Consider the following 20,258-nt stretch of genomic DNA (forward strand, 5'->3'; position numbering starts at 1 on the left):
TGTTCCGCATCTTTCTCAGTTTTGCTTGACGTAATTTATTTTAGTTGCGATTCCAGCTTTCTCGTTTGCTCTCCCTGACTTTTTGCTTGCAGTTTTGGCACAAACTTAATGTGTGGGTGGGTTGTCCAGGAGTGCATTCCCATTGGCTAACTTGTGTTTGACTGACAGCTATGCTCAGCGATTCCCCCGGAAGCTGTTGCGGTAATTTTCTACTCGGATTTTGGCGGACTGTTTGACGAGTGACCGATCCATTGAGGATAAACAAGGATCGAGTGGACTTCAGTGGCAACTATAATATTGAATTAATTCAACAAAGTGTAAGTACGGGACAAATGTGGTGTGTGTGTTGCAGTAGTGCACATTATGCAGGTGTTTCGTGGCAAGTCAAATGTTAGACTTAGCTCCACTACCCAATATAATAGCTGTCTTGCTAATGTTAAACGCGTTGACCGAGAGAGGGTTGAAGCAGAGGGTCTTCGACATAAATCTTATTTTGGTGGTCTAACTGGCAGAGCTGTGGATGGTTTTGTTTGTGGGTGTGTATTTGTGTGTAAGAGTGAGAGAGTTGTTTGTCAATATGATAGACTGCAGTGTTTGTCAGTGAGCATGGACATTTTTTTTCATTAGCGTTTCATTAGCGGGCATCTCATTGCTAGGTTATGCTAGTAGCCCAAGTACTTGTGCATGAACGTGAACGCAGCACACTTCTCCTTAACTTGTACATGTTCCGTTTTCTTTTAAAAGATAGTTTGCCCTAGAAGTTAACGAACATACATATACAGTACATGGTACCCATAGTTCAAGTTCTGCTAGAGACATTTCAATCATCTATCAATAGTTATTCTAACGTGATATGACGTATTTTTCAGAGAGGACCTCACAAGCCAGTACCCCTCAGGATGCAATCCGAGGTAACGTTAAGGCAGGACATGGACTGCTTATGACTCCGTTAATTTAATCAAAATGGAAGTAAATGTATTGATGTCCCAATGAAACTGCAGGCCTTACTGTAATGTTTTACAATATTTTACTTGTTTTGCAAACAAGTCGCTTTGTAATTAAATACTATAAAAAAACTTGTCACAGCTGTAATACCAGCATGGCTAATTTCACACTCTTGCAGGAGTCTACCCCTGTTGACAAGGCTGCCACAGCAACGGTGCAGAATATTCTCTCAATTTTGCAGAAAAATCTGGGAAAACAACCCACAGATAGTCAGTGTCAGAGGTCAGGCCAGGGACCAGGGCCAAGCATGGATCATGAGATGAGGAGGTGTGACATTTGAAAACTTGACTGAAATAGGCCTATTTCACAGCAGACATTTTTCAAGAAGTCACAGGGTAAGCACAGGTGTTATTTATGACAGCCAATAAGGATCTGATTCTGCTACACTGAATTGGAATCTTATTGGCTGTCATTAATAACACCTGTGCTTACCCTGCGACTTCTTGGAAAAATGGCTGCTGCCATTGGCTCATTCATCATTCTCCACCCCAAGCTGGTGTGTGGTGAGCACAATACTGCATAATATTTGTGGTGCTAGGCACTGGTGTTTGTTAGTCAGGTCCCCTTCCACTGTAAAGTGCTTTTGGTGCTTTGTAAATAGCTATATAAATGTAATGAATTGTTATTATTATTGGCAGAGGTAATAAAAAACAATATTATTCATTTATTCTGACATTGCATTGACATTTTTTGATTATATGTTGCAGGTCTTTCCCAGGATATTATAAACGGAGGCCTAACCGAGCTGCCATAGGTTTCAAGTCGCCAAAGGTGGCCAAAGTCTGGAAGCCTTTCACTTTCTCAGTTTTTCTTTTGAGCAAAAACTCTGATATGACCCCTTCAGCTGCACAAGATCTACAGCATATGCAGGCAGGTCTCGGCAAAAGAACTCTGTCAATGGATGTAGACATGACACACTCAGAGGTACAATTCAGATTTCTGACACCTGACAGTCCTTGTCTGACATACAGATCAAAGAACCCACTTAAACTCATCATGTAAACTTTTTAGGTTTCCAATTTATATGAAAGAGCCTTCCCGAAACTGAAGCTAATCAAAAGGAGGATGGATACAAAGCATCTGGTATGAAAATCTTCAATTTATAGAAACTCAGATATGTCATAGAATGGGAAAAGATTTGTACAGCGCTCTCCATAGTTATTGGCACCCCTGGTAAAGATGACTAAAAGAAAAAGTTATGATAAATAATAATGTAGATAAATACATTTTGATTTTTAAGCCAGTATTCCACTTATTTAAGAGTAGACATTCAAGTAGTAGGCTATTCCATGACTTCTTGTTTCACAATGATATAAAATTTGAAATGAGACTGAGGTCAAATATCCTAGTAGATCTATTCAAAATGCATACCAGGAAGATACTAGTAATCTAATCACATACTTAAAAGACTGGACTTTCTAAATACTATTGACTTTACTTAGAATGATGTTTTATGGTAAGATGGGATGAAAAAAAGAGGTGGGTTAGGCATCTAGAAGAATTACGATACTGAAAATAGCCCTCTGACTACTGGTAATTATGGCGAAAGGTCTGTGGGGTTGTTTTAATTCCAAAGGCATGACAAATATCACTAGGTTGGATGCCACTGTGATCTTTGTAATACTTCATTTTAAATCAAAATCTGTCTGTCACTGCCAAGTTCATAAAAATGGGTCATATTTGGCTCATCCAACTGGTCATTAAACCAAAACATAAGTTTAAATAGCCAAAATCATAGTTTACTGATCAGAAAATTAAGCCTCCACTATGGTTGTCTCTTAGCAATATAGTAAACAAATGGGTTGAGCTATAGAGGAGTATGCACCAGAGAGGAGCTAGGAATGTGGATAATCTGGATACATTCTGGGAAAAGGAAGCGTCTCATCAATTTCTTTGTCAAATGAGATGGCTAAAACTAATTGGGATTTGGGAAAGGGAAGCTTTACAATGTACGAAATGCAGGGGTGCCAATAATTTCTTTAAAATGCATTGTGCCTTATCAGAATAAATTATTTTCTTCAAGGTTGTATTTTTCCTTAATATTGTCATTATTAAGGAAAAGTAATGATATATGATTTTCATTTTCATGTGTTTTTTAGTTGATTTTACCAGGGGTGCATTTGAAATTTCTGTGGAATATTTACAATCACATTTGCCATTTTTAAACAGGTGGAAATGGAAGGAGGCACCTCTCTGCAATACCCCCAGAGACAGAGGGGTACATGGGAAGCACCATAAAATGTGCTTCAGGAGGAGGGAAAACAATGTTGTACATTGTACCCCTTCAAGAAGAACTAGATATGGCACCTCTTGCATTTGATGCAGAGGAATTTGCGCTGATGCCAAAGATGGAGTGCAAAAACTGCAAGAAATCAATGGCATTACAGCTTCTTGCGCTCCATGTAACACAGTGTGATGTTGTTGAAAGTACAGATTCTGAAGCAGAGGTGAAGTTTACTTGAAACCTGTTGTGTAACTGCTTCATTGAAACTAAAAAGGATCCCCGACTAGTGTTTTGTTACATGTTTTATGACCTATAACAAAAGGTTTTATAATCACGTTAGATATAGCTGATGCCACTGTCAATCTTTTAAGTCGGGGTTCTTTTAAATTGGTGTCTTGATCAATAGGTAACTTTGATGATTGAAATACTATGTTCTCATCAGACTGCTTTTAGGGTCCTGTACTGAATTTTGTGTTTTGGTGTTGTTTTCTAGCCAGCAGAAGGAGAATGTCCTGTGTGCTGGAAGATGTATCCAGTTTTTGTAATTCAAAGACATGCAAGTTCCTGTGGGGACTGGAATACCTTGGAAAGGTATTGTTATTTGTGTGAGCTTAATTTGATTTGAATGTATTCGTCTTGTAGGTCATTCACTCATAGCCCTGTTGTATGAGCTTGCTGACTGCTGTTCGTAGTGAGGAGAATGAAAGAATTTGGAACAACATAGACCGAACGTGAATGCAAATGCGAACTAGCAGTTTACATTGAGTCAACGGCACCACTAATCTTACTTTCGATTTCGAAGAATTTTGGTGCCGTTGACTCAATATAAACTGCTTGTTCGCATTTGCGTTCGGTCTATGTTGTTCCAAATTCTTTCGTTCTCCTCGCTATCTACAGCAGTCAGCAAGCTCGCACAACAGGGCTATGAGTGAATTGATTGAATGACACCAAACTATCACTTTAACAGTGATGTGTTGTTGTCAACCCTTCAGTACGCAGGGATCTTTACAAGACGGTGCGAGTGAGCCTATTGATCGTCCTCTGAATGATTTTAAAAGGTACTTGTATTTCAAAAATAATGCATTTTGGCTTATCTGAGATGGCCTTTTTAAGCTGATGTACTTTTCTTTTCTCTGTTGTAATAGTGAAATTGACATTGTCCTGTGGCTCTCGGGACAAGTTGATATGTCAAAAGAATTCAAAATATGTGTCACAAGAGAAAATATCCTACAAAGAGGACTTATCCAGTGGCAGCGACAGAAAAAGTCATCACCGGCAAATAAGCTCAGTGTCACCTTTATTGGCGAGGCTGGAGTGGACACTGGTGCCCTGACCAAGGAGTTCTTAACTGGTAACATGAGACACTCACAGTATTTGCGCAATGCACACACTCTATATCTCTCTCTCTGTCTTCTATCTATTTCCCTCTATCTCTCTCTATCTATCTCTTTATCTCTATCTATCTCTATCTATCTCTATCTCTCTATCTATTTATCTCTGTCTATCTGTCTTCATCTCTCTCACTCTAACTCTCAATCTCTCTCCTTATCTATCAGAAATGATGCAAGGCATTGAAGACCGACTCTTCGAGGGCAGCAGCAACAGTGGAAAGAGCCCGATTTACTCTGTCTCTGACCTGGACAGTGTTTTTTTCAGGTAATATTTCTTTAAAATTAAACTTTCCTGTAATGTTTTGACAAGTAACTTGTGTCAATCATAATGTTACAAGTGTACAAGGACAATTTGTCACATGTAGTTCAGTGTCATTCAATCACAGCCCTGTTGTGTGAGCTTGCTGACTGCTGTAGATAGCAAGGAGAACGAATGAATTTGGAACACAGACTGAACGCAAATGCAAACAAGCAGTTTACATTGAGTCAACGGCACCAAAATCCGAAAGTAAGATTAGTGGTGCCGTTGACTCAATGTAAACTGCTCGTTCGCATTTGCTTTCACGTTCGGTCTATGTTGTTCCAAATTCTTTTGTTCTCCTTGTTATCTACAGCAGTCAGCAAACTCGTACAACAGGGCTATGATTGAATGATGCCAAACTATCACTTTAATGTAAAAAAAAAAATGGGGGGGGGTTAGTGGAGTAGAGTGGTATAATTGAGGGACCACCAAGTCCCTCAATCACGGTGGAGAACAACAATGTTGTGTGGAGAGAATAGGTATGTGTCTTTGTTTCAAAATGTGTTGCAGAACTGCAGGACAAATTTTTACTGTTAGTCTGGCACAGGGTGGCCCTCTACCGAGCTTCATTAGAAATTGGTGTTTCAAATTCATTGCTTCGGGAGATTTTGAGACAGCTATCCAAAGCTGACATAGATGACATGGAATACACTTCACTTATAGAAAGGGTGAGTATACAAATTGAGGAAACGTCATCAGTGTTGGCGAAGTTACTCAAAAAAAGGAACTCGTTACTTCACTTTAGTGACTGCTTTGAACTGTAATTGGGTTACATCACTTGTTACTCCTTTTAAACAGTAACTTCACTACATTACTTGTTACTTTACTTTTTTTCATATTGTTCACTTACCATATACCATTTGTAGGTGGAGGCAGCGACAGATTTCACACAGCTAACTAATGACATAAATTGTGGCTACACAGGACAGCTGAGGTCTGACAGCAAGGATGCCATAATAAGGTAATATCCATACATGTCTATGCACATTTAACATTAACTTTCTTTGGTATAGTACTTCATACGTAGATTTTGTGCCACGCAGATGAGATGAAACACAATTTCAGACCATCAGCATCTGGCTATTCCTCTTCTACTACAGCTATTGTTAATTAAGATTGCATCAAGCATTGTGCCTGTTTATCCATCTTGGATTACAATTGTGACTTATTGTGTTATTTTTATACTGTGTAGCCACTTTACCCTGTATTTGATACAGTTTCTGCACTGGCATGTACTTGAACTGGCACTGACCCTTTCTTGCATGAAGGTCACCACAACATCCATCTGGACATTTCCATGTCATCACCACTTCCACACTTCTGAACTTAGTACCCTGAAATGGCACCAAATTAGAACTGTTTCTTATCTCTTTGATAATGTGTATGTGCGTGTATATAGATCATGTGTAGGCTATGTGTATCATTTTATGGATGCTGCGGGATACTTGAATTTCCTACGGGATGAATAAAGTACTCCCTTATCTTAAACACAGTGAAGTACTCACTAACCCTTGCATACTGTTAGGAAGGAAAACTGGAAAGCTAGAGAACTGTTCACAGACATCACTTTAATTAGAGGCTGGTTTATTGCCAAATCAGGTTTAACTTATACCAATTTTCTTAACGGAGCTGTTGTTCTGCATGAAACCATGCGCCTGGTGCCAATGCTTCAACAGTTAAGGAATGGCCTAGGGTTATACAATTTCCTTGATGTCATTGCAAGGCACACAACCGTCTGCTCGCACCTGTTTGTCCCCCAACAGACTGATGACAAAGTAAGAGTACTTCTACATCGCATGGTTTCCTCTTAAGTGTTAATTAAATGTGTTCTATTAACTATGTCTTTTCAGCCCGATGCAGATTACATAATGAGCATCATAGTTCCAAACATGAGCGAGAAAGGAAGTCCAAAGCAAGCAAAAGAAACTGCCATCTTGAACTACTTTCAAGATTTCCTGGAAGACCTTCAAGACACAGGTTTGATTCTTAGGTCACTGGGAAGTGAACATACTGGTTGCATGAGTAATAGCTATCTATGAGCACCACTACATACATTTAGGTCTTGTTTGTCAGCCCAAATCCAGATTGTCTCTAGTTTGATAGTCTGAACTGCAGAAACCCACATGAAATATGTTTTTCCCTAATCTGACTCCACTCCCATATGGAGATGATTTGTTGAACGAGAGCTTTGACAGCCAGTTTGTGCAGGAGACCGCTTCTGTTGTGAATACACCCTCATCACGAACAGCCAGCAATGGTTACAGACCATGAACATGCCAAATTACTATGTGAATGAGGCCTTTTCCTTATTTCCTTTTTAAACAAATACATTTCTCCTTTTCATGCAGATCCAGATGACAAGAATCTGGAAGAGCTGGACCCTGATGATCACCAAAAATTCCACATCAATGTCCCACTGGTGATGCAATGGCTTACAGGACAAAGGCACAAGCCTATTCTACCTTCTGAAAAAGCACATTTTAAAATTCATGTGGCATTTGAGCACCACTGCAGTGACAAAATGCCTGGCCACTGCATTTGTTACCCTCTAGTCAGTGCCTGCACCAATACAGTCACATTTCCTGTTGCACACATGACTACATATAATGAATTCAGAAATGTACTGACGACAGCCATGAGAATGGGGGCTGATTTTGGTCGGGTGTAGAGATTTTTCTCTCTTTATCTATTTATCTCTGTCGGCCCCTCTCTCTATATTACAAAATTCAAAAGTTGTAAACATCACTGCTTACTCGGTTCTTCTAACCCAGGTGAATGTGTTCTAAGCTTTACTGCTTACTCGTTCATAACTTGATGCAACACGGTAGTTCTTCTAACCCAGATGTTGTTTGCCAGAAGAGCTAACCCAGTGTAAGTTATGTGTTTTTACCCATTAAACACATTTGTTCTTACAATAAATTTTTAAGTTTGTTTACTTTATTTTATGTTCTGGCATTTTGAGCATTTTTGCATCTTTAACAAGACATGACTAAACAGTATTATGCATGATGCATAATTCCAAAGCACTAGTTCATTTTTCTATGAACTGAACACTCTGCTTATAAAAAAAGAACTTGTACCTACCCTGCATAGATTTTGCTTAGGACAGTCTGTGCACAAGATCAAGTGTTTGTATGTACAAGTCCTTATGGCACAATGGCGAAACTGTGGGGTTAACTGATTCTTCGAGTATGGCAAAGTTCCTCTCTGACAGGGGGCAGGGAATCTCTGTCACCACCACTCCATCCTCAGGGTCACCGGTACAGTCTGGGAAATAATTCTCTGTTTGCTGGAAAACAGTCTGGTTAGATCAATACTACCATTTTAGACACCTGGTATTATTCTATTGCCCTCAGGAGAGCAGAGACCAGCCCGTATAGCAACGTCCCATGGAAACCATGAGATTGTTAAACTAACAATCATATGTTTTTGATGGGACTTAGCCACATGGGCAGGTTTGTGTAAGCAGAGAAGTGTGAACAAAAGATGTTTTACCTCTACATCTGGCACAGATGTTTGTAGCATCCCAATGTGCCACAGCTGGTTAGGAGACAGGTTTCCTTCTGTTCTTAGAGGATGTTTGTTCCAACCATTCAAGAAGCACTTCAGATCAGACCTCAGTCATGGTAGAATCGCGTAATGCACACAGAAGAGGTGTATTTCATCTGAGAGGTCAAGCAGCCCCTCTTCCTCCAGAGCATGTAGGTCTTCATAGTAGTTGCAAGTGACAGCTGACCATACGTCGCGCCATAGCCGCTCCACTCTAGATATCGGAGTATACAACCACATAGTTGGTATCTTAAGACACTATTCAATAAGCATGTTATCTGAGGAATTAAAATTCAGTCCATGCTAAGGATTGGAGTGAAGTGATCTGTATCCAATATTTTAAGTTTCAGATCCATTGGCTTGCCATATGGTAGCACTGTTTGGATATTGGGTGTGTGAATGTTGTAATAATCTTAGAATCCAATAACTTGTGAAGTTTCAGATAAATCATTCAGGGCACTCTGACTGATCTATTGCCTAGTACCACTTACCTCCGATTGTGTACACTTTTCCCGGCAATGAAACTTCCACGTCCAGTTCCTCGCACTGAGAACATGCATCGGGCAATATCCACGTTTTCCACTCCTTGGTCACCACGTACTCTATGCAACAATAGTAGTGGTAAAGCATCAAATTAGTAAAACCCACCAGTGCCTTGGTTCTCACTAGTGAGGCATAGAGACAAGGCATAGAGATGGGTTGTGTATCCTTATTCATGTTTTTCTTTACTGACATATATGCGTTTACCTATATTTTCAAAACATCACTGGCCCAAGAGACATTTCCGAGTCATTTGTTCCAGTGCCAAAAAGTCCATCATGTCTGACTAACAGGTTACAGAACTGTTGGTGTTTCCTACCTCAACGGCCATCCGTGTTTGTGTACACCATCCAATCCATAAAGAAAGAGAAGGCAGTGGAAGCTTTGTTGTTTGTGGCGGCATCAAGATATAAGATCTATGTAAAAACAAGATTGAACAAATGAAAATACTGGTCATGATATGTAATTACTGTGTTCTTTTATTCAGTTCATTTTCTGAAGATGGTACTTATACATACCCTCCTTGAGAAGCCATCAATTCCACCGAATATCACAATATTAAATCTAAGAAGTAGCAACATTTTCAGATTAATTTTTTTTACCATTTGACAAGTGACTAAACAATATATATGTTGTGACTGTCTGAGTAAGACTGAGAGACAGAGTGTGTGTGTGTGTGTGTGTGTGTGTGTGTGTGTGTGGCAGAGGCATGCAGCAGAGAGCCTGCATACTAACCTGATTAATTTGTGGTTGGTATCCACATGAACCAAGGACAGTGGTGCAGGAACACTGTAGGTTCTGCGAGATACAAATCCAACCTGTACCATTCTAGCCAAAACCCCAGCTCATCCACACGTTGTACACTACTCCACACTCTACACCATTGCACATGGTAGTCTCTGGCTAACAGCTCACCCTTAACAAGTCTATGCCCAGCATGGGGCATTCTTGCTTTTATGGACCTCACAACGCAATCCAATTCATCATCAGAAATGTTGGACTAGCATCCATGAACAGAGAGACCATGTTCTTTCATTCGCCTGTAAAATGTCCTTCTTGAAATACCATACAAGTTTGCTAGATATTCTACAGACAGTGCATTGGAAAGGAGAGCTTTAATATCATCTCCTGCAATCTCTAGACGAGGCCACCCCAGTTCACCCACAGTTACAGCATCTGATGCATTAACAGATGCTTGCTGAGCAGATGTATCAGACAAGCTAATGATGTTTATCAGCTCCTGTAGGCCGGTGATGAGTTCCGGTGGGATATTTAAGTGTTGTGATGCCACTGCTGCTAAAGAAAGCTCTTGCTGAGCAACATTCAATAGATAATCTAGGTCTAATGTTCCATTTCTAAGAATTAAGAGGAATCTCGCTTGAATCCTTTGTAAGATTTCCTCTCGTACTTGCTCCTGCAAACAATAATATACGGTAATTTTTTTTACTATATATACTATAAGTGGGTGATAAGTATCTATAACAATCTCAATCTCAGATGTAAGTGGTCAAAACAACCAGGGTAACATAAGCTGCAAATACATGTAATGCTATCTTACCGGGAACTGCATTGGAGTCTCAGGTAAGTCCCACAATTTCACTATAAAGAGAAAATCATAGTTACAGGCATGGCAAGGAGCTGTGTTGTCACAGTAGACTTGGTCATGTGTTCCAGTAGTGATATCCTGCATTTCCAAAAGTCTAAATGAAGGATGGCCAAACTACACCCCAGGGGCCCCGCCAAAAATAAAATGTAATGTGGTCTTGTTACATTAACCTAGTATTACATGTGCATTACACATCATAGTTTCAATACTGTCATAGTAATACACTGAATGTATGTGCCAGCATAGGGGTTTTCTGACCGAAAACACAGTTGCACTTGTAACTACCTGAAAATTGTAATCTTTCATTGCATCGGCACTTGGCAGCTTAGATTTTTCAGTAAGTGGCCCGCAAACAGAAAAGTTTGACCACTTTGGGTCTAATGCTAAACAAAATAGTCTTTTATAATCGCCATTCAGACACACACACACAGAGAAGGGGGAAAGTGTAACGTATGTGTAGTGCGGGCTGCTACTGTAGGTGCAGGGGTGGGGACTTGCTGCAAATCAGGCTTTATTCTGGTCAAAACAACACAAATGCACGACATCTAAATACTGCATCTGTGTGTTCCAAATCTCCAGCATGGAAAATAAATCTCATAAGATTTATGTCAAAGACCCTCTGCTTCAACCCTAGCATAGCCTAGCAATGAGATGTCCGCTAATGAAACGCTAACGAAAAAAAAATGTCCATGCTCACTGACAAACACTGCAATCTATCATATTGACAAACAACTCTCTCACTCTTACACACAAATACACACCCACAAACAAAACCATCCACAGCTCTGCCAGTTAGACCACCAAAATAAGATTTATGTCGAAGACCCTCTGCTTCAACCCTCTCTCGGTCAACGCGTTTAACATTAGCAAGACAGCTATTAAATTGGGTAGTGGAGCTAAGTCTAACATTTGACTTGCCACGAAACACCTGCATAATGTGCACTACTGCAACACACACACCACATTTGTCCCGTACTTACACTTTGTTGAATTAATTCAATATTATAGTCGCCACTGAAGTCCACTTGATCCTTGTTTACCCTCAATGGATCGGTCACTCGTCTTCTTCTTCTTTGGGGTTTTAAGGCAGCCAGAATCCTAAAAAGTTGCATTGCTGCCACCTACTGAACTAAAAACGCAGCGCACTAAATTCTACCATATAGGCCAGTGTCCATTAAAAACTGGAAAAAAGGTCTTCTTCCCTTCCCACTTGACCCCATGTCCAACACACTTTTCAGAGAAACCTCTGTCAGACCAATCTCCATCAGCTGTCTGACCAGTTAGTTCTTGCCTTTGGCAATCGTATTTCCCACAAGAGAGTAACACATGTGAGGGCCACCTGGCTCAAGGTAGCCACCACATATAAGGAGACATACACTGTTAGTGGTATATATACACACAAGTGTGTGCATTTATTTTACAATATTTACAGACTATAGTGAACCAAGCAAGCAAAGACACAACAAGCAGGCCGCCAGCCACAACCGCTGGAAGAGCAAGCTACCAGTCTCTCACCGCCAGGCCAGGGCCGGAAATGAGAGAGCTCCCAGGTGACAGAACCCCAGCTAAATTCCCTGGACTCTGCCTCCTGGTTACCCCCAGACTGCGGGCTCCAACTCCACCTGCAGGCTATGCAAAGAACACAGCAAAATCAGGACACAGCTTGCAGTTGGTATTACTGTGGGAGCATAGAGTGTGGGAGGCAGTGCTGTAACGCCGGACGGCACGGTTGAGCCAGGGTGTCACATCACTCCCCCCCAAAAGACAGGAACCCATAACATGGGTTACTGTGTAAGAACATCACAAATCCTACACAACAATACACAGCAATAATACAATGCACAGCAATAAAACGAAATACCAGACATGTGGACTCGAGTCATGTGACTTGGACTCGAGTCAGACTCGAGTCACCATTTTGATGACTTGAGACTTGAAATCCCTAGATGAGGAATGACTTGCAACTTGACTCGGACTTGCACGCTGTTGACTCGAGACTTGACTTGGACTTGACAGTTTTAGCTTGCAGTGACTTGGTGTATCAGGTATAAATATTCTCCCCCCCGATTTTGAATCCAAGTACACTCGTTATTATTTGAATGCGGTGTAGCTCCTTGTCCTAGGCTACGGCAGCTCAATCCACTAGCACTAGGTGTCACTCAAGCACTTCAACTGGTTCAAATGAAAAACCAAACGGTGATGGGCAACGAGGACGCTGAATGATGAACGGACGGATAAAAACATGATTCCCCGCGTAATTTCCTTTGGATTTAAAGAATACTCCAATACAGATGGCAAACGCATTGCTACGTGCAGAACATGTGGAGCCACAATTTCGGACAGCCAGTCAACCACATCAAACTTCGTTCGTCACCTGAGGCTGCATAAGGAAAAGTAAGTAACAAAGCTAGGCTACAGCTAGCAAGAATCTGTACAGGCTAGTTGGTGGCTAGAAGTGGAATGTGTTAATATATTAACGCTGTCAAGGATTTGTTTTGCTTTGCTGAATATAAAATAGTGAAGTAGATTTTTTTTATTGGATTGCTTTTGTGTTCAGTCTAGTGTTAGATTATGTGGGCTAGGCTACCAGTTAACACACATTGGGAAGGCATAGCCAGAAGGTGGTGATTTGGTCAGAGCAGAGAACGTTTAGATTGTTATAAAGGCTCTGGTCAGAACGACACAGACTTATGATAAGAACCGGACAGCAAAGGATAAAACGTGAATCAAATAAACAGTTACCCAGGCTGCAAACTAAGTATGTAAAACAGAAGTTCGCTCTTTGCAATGGGAAAGTCAGTGCTTGTCATGAAAGGCATTTAAACCACTGAGACGAGATGACTAGCAATGCAAGTTAAACCAGGCGTTTAACTGTTTGCTACGTACTGCACCAAGTCGTGGACGCTGTGCGATGTGTGTTATTAGTGCTGGGATTACGTGTCAGAGACATTCAATTCTATTCTTTTCCTCTCTCTGGTGTCATGTAGGCAATGTGAATAATGGGCCATTTGGGCTATGTAAAATGTAAGCTCAGCTAGGGCTGTGCGATGTCCCCTTAATTGGCATCGACAATGTTTACAGTGCAAACATCGTGATGGACGATGATGGGGGGGGGGGGGGATTTTAATACCACGTTATTAAATATATTATTATTATTATTATTATTATTATTATTATTAAAAGTATTAGATACTCATCCGAGGCTTTGGCACGTAAAGAAAAAAAAAGCGCTAGGTGATGTGGAATATTTGGCCTTGATAACGGATATGTGGTCCAGCTGCAACATGATGCCCTATATGTCAGCTACCGTACATTATGTGGACCGAGAGTGGGCAATGCAGTCCAAATGCCTGCAGACGAGTTTCATGCCAGAGACACATTCAGCGGACAATTTAGAAGACGCATTGCGCGAGACACTTGCCGAATGGAAAATAGAGGAGAAAAAGATCGCCTGCATAACAACGGGGCGAATATTGTCGCAGCCATCAGGCAATTGAAATGGCCGTGGTTAAGTTGTTTCGGGCACAATTTGAACCTGGCCATAACCAACTCGCTTGCGCAACAGAGGGCCAGTACAGACCGAGCGTTTGGAGTTTGCCGAGCAGTCAACACTGCGTTTGCGCACAGCTGGCTTCGGAGAAATGAGCTGCGCAAAGCGCAGGTGGAAATGAACCTCCCCGAGCGCTCACTGATCACGGCAAGATATTAATCTGCTCTAACAATGAAAGACTAGGATTCAAACTATGAGAAGAAACTACACTTAAGCTATTACTCATTGTTTATTTACACCATATCAATTGAAGATGCGTTTCGGCCTTTAGTGCGCACTTGAACGCGCTAATTTTTCCAATTTATTAGTGTTTGAATTATTGCACCAGCTTTTAAAATCTCATCTCATCTCATTATCTCTAGCCGCTTTATCCTTCTACAGGGTCGCAGGCAAGCTGGAGCCTATCCCAGCTGACTACGGGCGAAAGGCGGGGTACACCCTGGACAAGTCGCCAGGTCATCACAGGGCGCTTTTAAAATCATGATTTAATATTGTTTTTTTACTGTCTTTACATTTATCAGAATCACCTTCATTCTTCCCTTTGGTTTGACATTATGGCTTAGAGTGGACCATTTTGTGTCTGAAAGTAGGCCTATTTACCAGATTAAAGTTATTTGACTTCTGCCGAAGTCTGCGCTTCACTGCCGTTTGATAAGGTGAAATATTTCCCGACTGTTAATAGTGGCTATTTGTTTGAACAACATGACAAATTTTACATTAAAAGTATAGTGTAGGCTAAAAAATGAAGTCGAAATGTATTATTAGTAGCATACTGTATTTGTGTAACCACATGTTATGTTCACTAGCACGTCCCTGCACCATAGCCTACGTGAACAAGCGGTAATAGGATATTACTTTATAATGATTTATATAATTATGTATTTATACATATGTTATATAATATATTTATATATTAAACAAAACTAACTAACTAAACTAACAAAAAACTAAGTTTTTAGGTTAAATAGGCCCAGATGATACCATATATGCATGTTTATGACAGGAGGGGGCGTGGTATCACAATGGTGGCTCTCCATCGTGATGGATGACCACCATCGTCGATGGACGATGGCATCGTCTATCGGCACAGCCCTAAGCTCAGCTGACGTTTTATAGCGCAGTACATCCCGACAGATTGGAGTGTAGCCTACTCCGACACGAAGCATTATCCCACAGTCTTACCCAAACGACAGGGCACACAATGCCTCTACATAGCGTGGCTTTACCAGTGCATTTATTAGTCTCTGGCGAGAAACCAAATTCGCCAAAAGCACGCAACTTGGATCTGGAGGATTCCGCTGAACATTCTGAAATTCACAACAACTGTTTATTCTACTTTATTATACGGCTCTCTAGAATGTTGCCAGGGCTTCATTCTCACATTCTGGCCAGAGCCCTAGAGGACTCTGATTCTGGCTACATTGTCACAACGTTCTGTGTTTACTGAGGCTACCGGTATTTTAGCGAGTGTTTAGTGAATGCATTGTGGTCTAGCTAAACTGGGAACATCCTGGCTGGCTTGTATTAAACATTATACTGTGTATAAACAAATATGTTCAGATTAAATGAACTCAGACTTTGATATTGAAAATGATAAAAACATGTTAATGTCTACATGATTAAAAACAGAAAACAAGTAGGCCTACTAATTTTACATTTTTTTTTCTTGTTTAGATTTGCAGAATATCTGAAGAACAAGATCATCCCAAGTGAGACAGAGCAGCCGTCCATTTCTAGATTCCTTACTGCAAAAGATAGACAGTACAATGCTACCCACCCACAACAAAAAGCCATCACAAATTCAATACTAACAGATTTAGTCATTGGATGCAACATCCCTCTCTCAGTAGTGGAGAACAGATATTTCCAGAATTTTTTGTCAGTTAGTTGGTCTCTCTCACACACACAAACGTACTCAAGTCACGTTGTATTGTGTGAAAGGCATGTCATGTTGTATGTTGGGACAGTGCCTAACTTCAGAAGGAAAACCATTCTTTGATTCTAAAAGTACACAGATCATCTGTTAGCTTGGACTTTGAGTTTCATGTCTTAAAATGCACATGAAAAGCATTTTTATGTGAAAAATGACATGAATGAAATGAAAAGAAAATGATTTGTTACACAGTACCAGTACTAGTTTTGTTTAGAATTTTGTTTTAATTTCTCACTAATTTTCCAATAAAAAATTTAAGGAAATGGTCATACTTTCACTCATTCTCACACCCTTAGCCTCAGATGTACACTGACTCACTCAAACTAAACTCACTGAAAATTTAGGATGCTTTACTAACGTTAACTAACTAATCATTGTCTCCTCTGAGATTCTTTGATTGTCTTGGGGCACAAGCTCTAAAACATTTTAAAATGGAAAAGAATGGGTGTACTGTAGTTACTTATGCTGACTCTATGAATCATTGACATTACATTACATTTAGCAGACATTTTTATCCAAGGTGACTGGAAAAGGAGGACATACACGGCAGTGTGGAGAGGTAATACATTTGTGGTCAAAAATGTGTTGATTGCCTGTAGAATAAATGGTGACTTGTTAGGGACTTGGAAAAAAATGAGACTTGGACTTGGACTCGACTTGGCTTGGGTAGGACTTGGACTTGGACTTGACTTGGTCAAAAGTGCCTTGACTTGTGACTTGACTCGGACTTGAGTGGTAGGACTTGAGACTTACTTGTGACTTGCACATTAGTGACTTTGTCCCACCTCTGCGAAATACACCCAAAAATACCAAACACGTGCACACACTCATAGGCCTAAGTGAACACCCGTACAGGCTACACAGCCACACCAAACCAGAATTGAATCCGTCCACATAGTCTCACTCATGCCGTTAAACCATCCCACCATTCCATGTTTCTGGACACACGGGAACGCTGAAACAGAGCAAGACATGAGAGACACAAACAGACAGACAAACAGGCACAGGCAAACAGTCACTCATCCCTCCAGGGCACGAGAAAGGGCATCAGCCAGGACATTTTCATGGCCACGGATGTGTCGAATGAGGAGTCTGTAAGGCTGCAAAAAACACGCCCAGCGCATCAAGCGCGGATTAGAGTTCTGGAGTGAATGAATGAATGTGAGGGGGTTATGGTCCGTAAACACTTCCACAGGATGTACCCCTCCCCCCACATAAACATCAAAATGTTGGAGAGCCCATATTAAAGCTAAAGCCTCCTTCTCTATCGTAGAATAGTTCAATTCTGTGGCCCCATGCATGAACCTGATAACCCACATATTTTTAAAAATGAGAAAATTGAATCTGAATATAATAATCCGTAAATTTGATATCAGTCAACCAGACACAGATTTGAGGTTTGTAAGGGTTTCATTAACATGTCTCCAGTTAGTCTGAAAATTGCACTGGTGAAAATTTTAAACAGCTAAGAAAAATACAGATATATGTATATGAGGTGAATATCCCCAATGAAGAATCTGGTGCATGAACCTGACAACCCTCAGGTTGTCAGGTTCATTCACGGTAAAACATTAAAAAAGTAGCATTACTACTTGGTTACAAAGTAATACTTTATTAACTGCAAACAACAACAACATGGTTTCAAATGAAACAACTGAATAATGAAGAAACTTGTGAAATCATCTAGTTTTAAGCCTTCCACGGCTAGTTTATATGGTATAGGCCCCAATGGCATTGCATACCAGTCCATATACTATGTCTTCTGAGGCACATCACAAGCGTATGAAAGACAACCTGCAAAATAAATCTACTTGATAGTGTATAGACTTGGAATGTTTCAAAGGGTTCAACTAAAGGTACCCTTAACTGAGCAAACAGTTGAAACTACAGCAGTAATCAATGATAAACAGTGAAACGTCAACAAACAAGAACAAAGACACTGTCGCCTGTTGGCTATTAACTTGTGCATGTCATGTCAACAGAGTGTCCGTCGATGAACAAAGGTTTGTGGATCCATAAAGATTATGGAGGTTTCTTGAATAAAGTCCCAGGACTCATTGACCCACGGTAAGGGTCACGTTGAAACTTTAATACTAAAATGCCCAATTAACACTGTTGCTGTCAGTTCTGCCTTTCTAAAACAAGCAGTCTATCAATATTTACTGGAAAATCCAAGCCAACTTCCAACTGAACTGGTATTTTAATCGCTATCTGGGACACTGTCACTAGAGGGGACTTCTACATCTGATTCATCGTCAGAACTCAGGGATGCAAACACAACCATGGTCAAAAAAGAGTGAGGTAGCGCGGCGACACGGACCCCCAACACCACCACCACACACACAAAAATATATATATATCAGTCAGACTTCATTACGGTCCATCCCGACACAAACGAATTTCGCTTCGCTCTCATTGACTTTGAAAGGAGGTGAAATTCGCCAATGTTTTTGCTTAATTTAGACAGCCTAAGTGACTGTAATGTTGTGGCTACCACGGATGGATGTATGCACCACGAACTCATAACACACACATGGGTTACACGTTACCATTTGCAGGGGCTTCAAAGTTTGGGAGAATAGCAGGGTACAAATAATTTACAGCAGGGTGCAAAATGGTAAAATGTCTGCCAGCGGCAGACATAATGCACGCAAAGCGTGCAGGGATATATATATATATATATATATATATGAAAGAGAGAGAGTTGCAAGTACGAATTTTTCATGGGGCGGGATGGTTTGGAACAGGTCATCTAAAATTGGGATAACATTTACCCGGGACGGGTATTTGAGGCGGGTCGTCTAGCTTAAGCTTGATTAGTGTTGTTACGCACGCCAGTGTTTCCCACAGAAATTTTGGAGACTATGGGGGCAGCCCATGGGGGGGGGGGGGGGGGGGGGGGGGGGGGGGGGTTGTTTAAAATTGAGTGCTATGTTAAATATTAAGTTATTACTGAAAAACTATTGATTAAAAAAACAGACACTGAGAAATGGTCCTATAAACAACTTTACCAATATAAAAGATTACCAGGACTACAAAAATGCAGAAAAATAGGCTTTACTTATCCAAATGCACCTGTTGGTTCAAAAGTTAAAGTGCAGAGAACCTCACAGCACAACATGAAGTTACCTTAAAATATAATATAAATGCCTCAGCTTTCATGTAAGAAAAAAAAACTATTAATACTAGTACTGTGTGCAGGCAGTCTCTCCTGAAGACTAAATTAAACAATAATTATAAACTAATAAAATAAATGGCTCAGGCTTCATAGAAGAAAAAAACAATTTGAACAGAATCTCACAGTATGATGCTGAAGCTGCCTAAACAATGGAAAATAAAATACCATTTTGGCAAAAACATTGGCATCCATTAATTTCTTGTATTAAGTAAAAAAATATGTTGCCAGATACTGCTGACGTTTTCCAGCCCAAAATATGTTCAAAACCCGCTAAAATGCACTTAAAACCGCCCAATCTGGCAACACAGCTAATGGCTGCACTCTTGTCGAGGATGTAAACAAAGTTGACGCGGCAACGGACATACATGACATAGTGGATGTAATTTACGTTCACAACTTTTTTTGCTGTCAGAAATATTTAATATTAAATTTTGTGACTCGACTGACAATTGAGGTATTTCACCCACGTGACCAAGTCACGTGATGCAGCCATTTTGGACAGCACGCTTAAGTCCTTCAGTGCAAGGTGGTATGAGATGGTGGAGACCTTTGCACATTTTAACAAGAAAGTAAGCTGTGATTTGTGTTAAATTGGATCTGTCTTTTATCACAAACACTGTACCCAGCCTTGGTATGAAGCCCTGTTTATTTATTTCTGTGTCCCGTTTCTTTCTAGCCTCTGTTATTGCGTTTTATGTCTGATGTCTGCTACATGCAACCCTAGACAAATTAACACTGCCTTGTTTCACTGCTCAGATGGGTTAACAAACACTGGCCCATTTACTTTTTGCTATATATTTTATCAAAATTGTGTTAACTGATAAACTAACCTGAAATGATCACTGCAAAGTCTGGAGTAGGGTTGGGCGGTATCCAAATTTTGATACCTTTAAAACTAACAACAGTAGGAGCATTTTTAATATCATCTGGAAGTTGATTCCAAAGCTTAGCAGCATAGCAACTAAAGGCTGCTTCACCACA

At 40.4% G+C, this 20,258-nt stretch overlaps 1 protein-coding gene across 2 annotated transcripts in view; it reads right to left on the reverse strand.

The window, feature by feature from the left end:
* The window catches only part of LOC132901467 (alpha-2-macroglobulin-like), a 105,705-nt gene extending 94,020 nt beyond the window's left edge, over positions 1-11,685 (reverse strand). The window contains exons 1-8 of one of the 2 annotated variants that reach the window (XM_060943878.1): positions 11,597-11,685; positions 10,569-10,609; positions 9,746-10,424; positions 9,529-9,574; positions 9,330-9,426; positions 8,962-9,072; positions 8,417-8,684; positions 8,006-8,210 (exon numbers count right to left, since the gene is read on the reverse strand). In XM_060943878.1, the coding sequence (XP_060799861.1) occupies positions 8,006-8,012 (7 nt within the window). In that variant the 5' untranslated portion in view covers positions 8,013-8,210; positions 8,417-8,684; positions 8,962-9,072; ... (3 more) ...; positions 10,569-10,609; positions 11,597-11,685. Of the gene's footprint in view, positions 1-8,005; positions 8,211-8,416; positions 8,685-8,961; positions 9,073-9,329; positions 9,427-9,528; positions 9,575-9,745; positions 10,425-10,568; positions 10,610-11,596 lie in introns of those variants that run through there. The other variant, XM_060943877.1, reaches the window with a different exon arrangement.
* Between the last annotated feature and the right edge of the window lie 8,573 nt (positions 11,686-20,258).

The sequence above is a fragment of the Neoarius graeffei genome, chromosome 17 (genome assembly GCF_027579695.1).
Source record: "Neoarius graeffei isolate fNeoGra1 chromosome 17, fNeoGra1.pri, whole genome shotgun sequence".
NCBI lineage: Eukaryota > Metazoa > Chordata > Actinopteri > Siluriformes > Ariidae > Neoarius > Neoarius graeffei.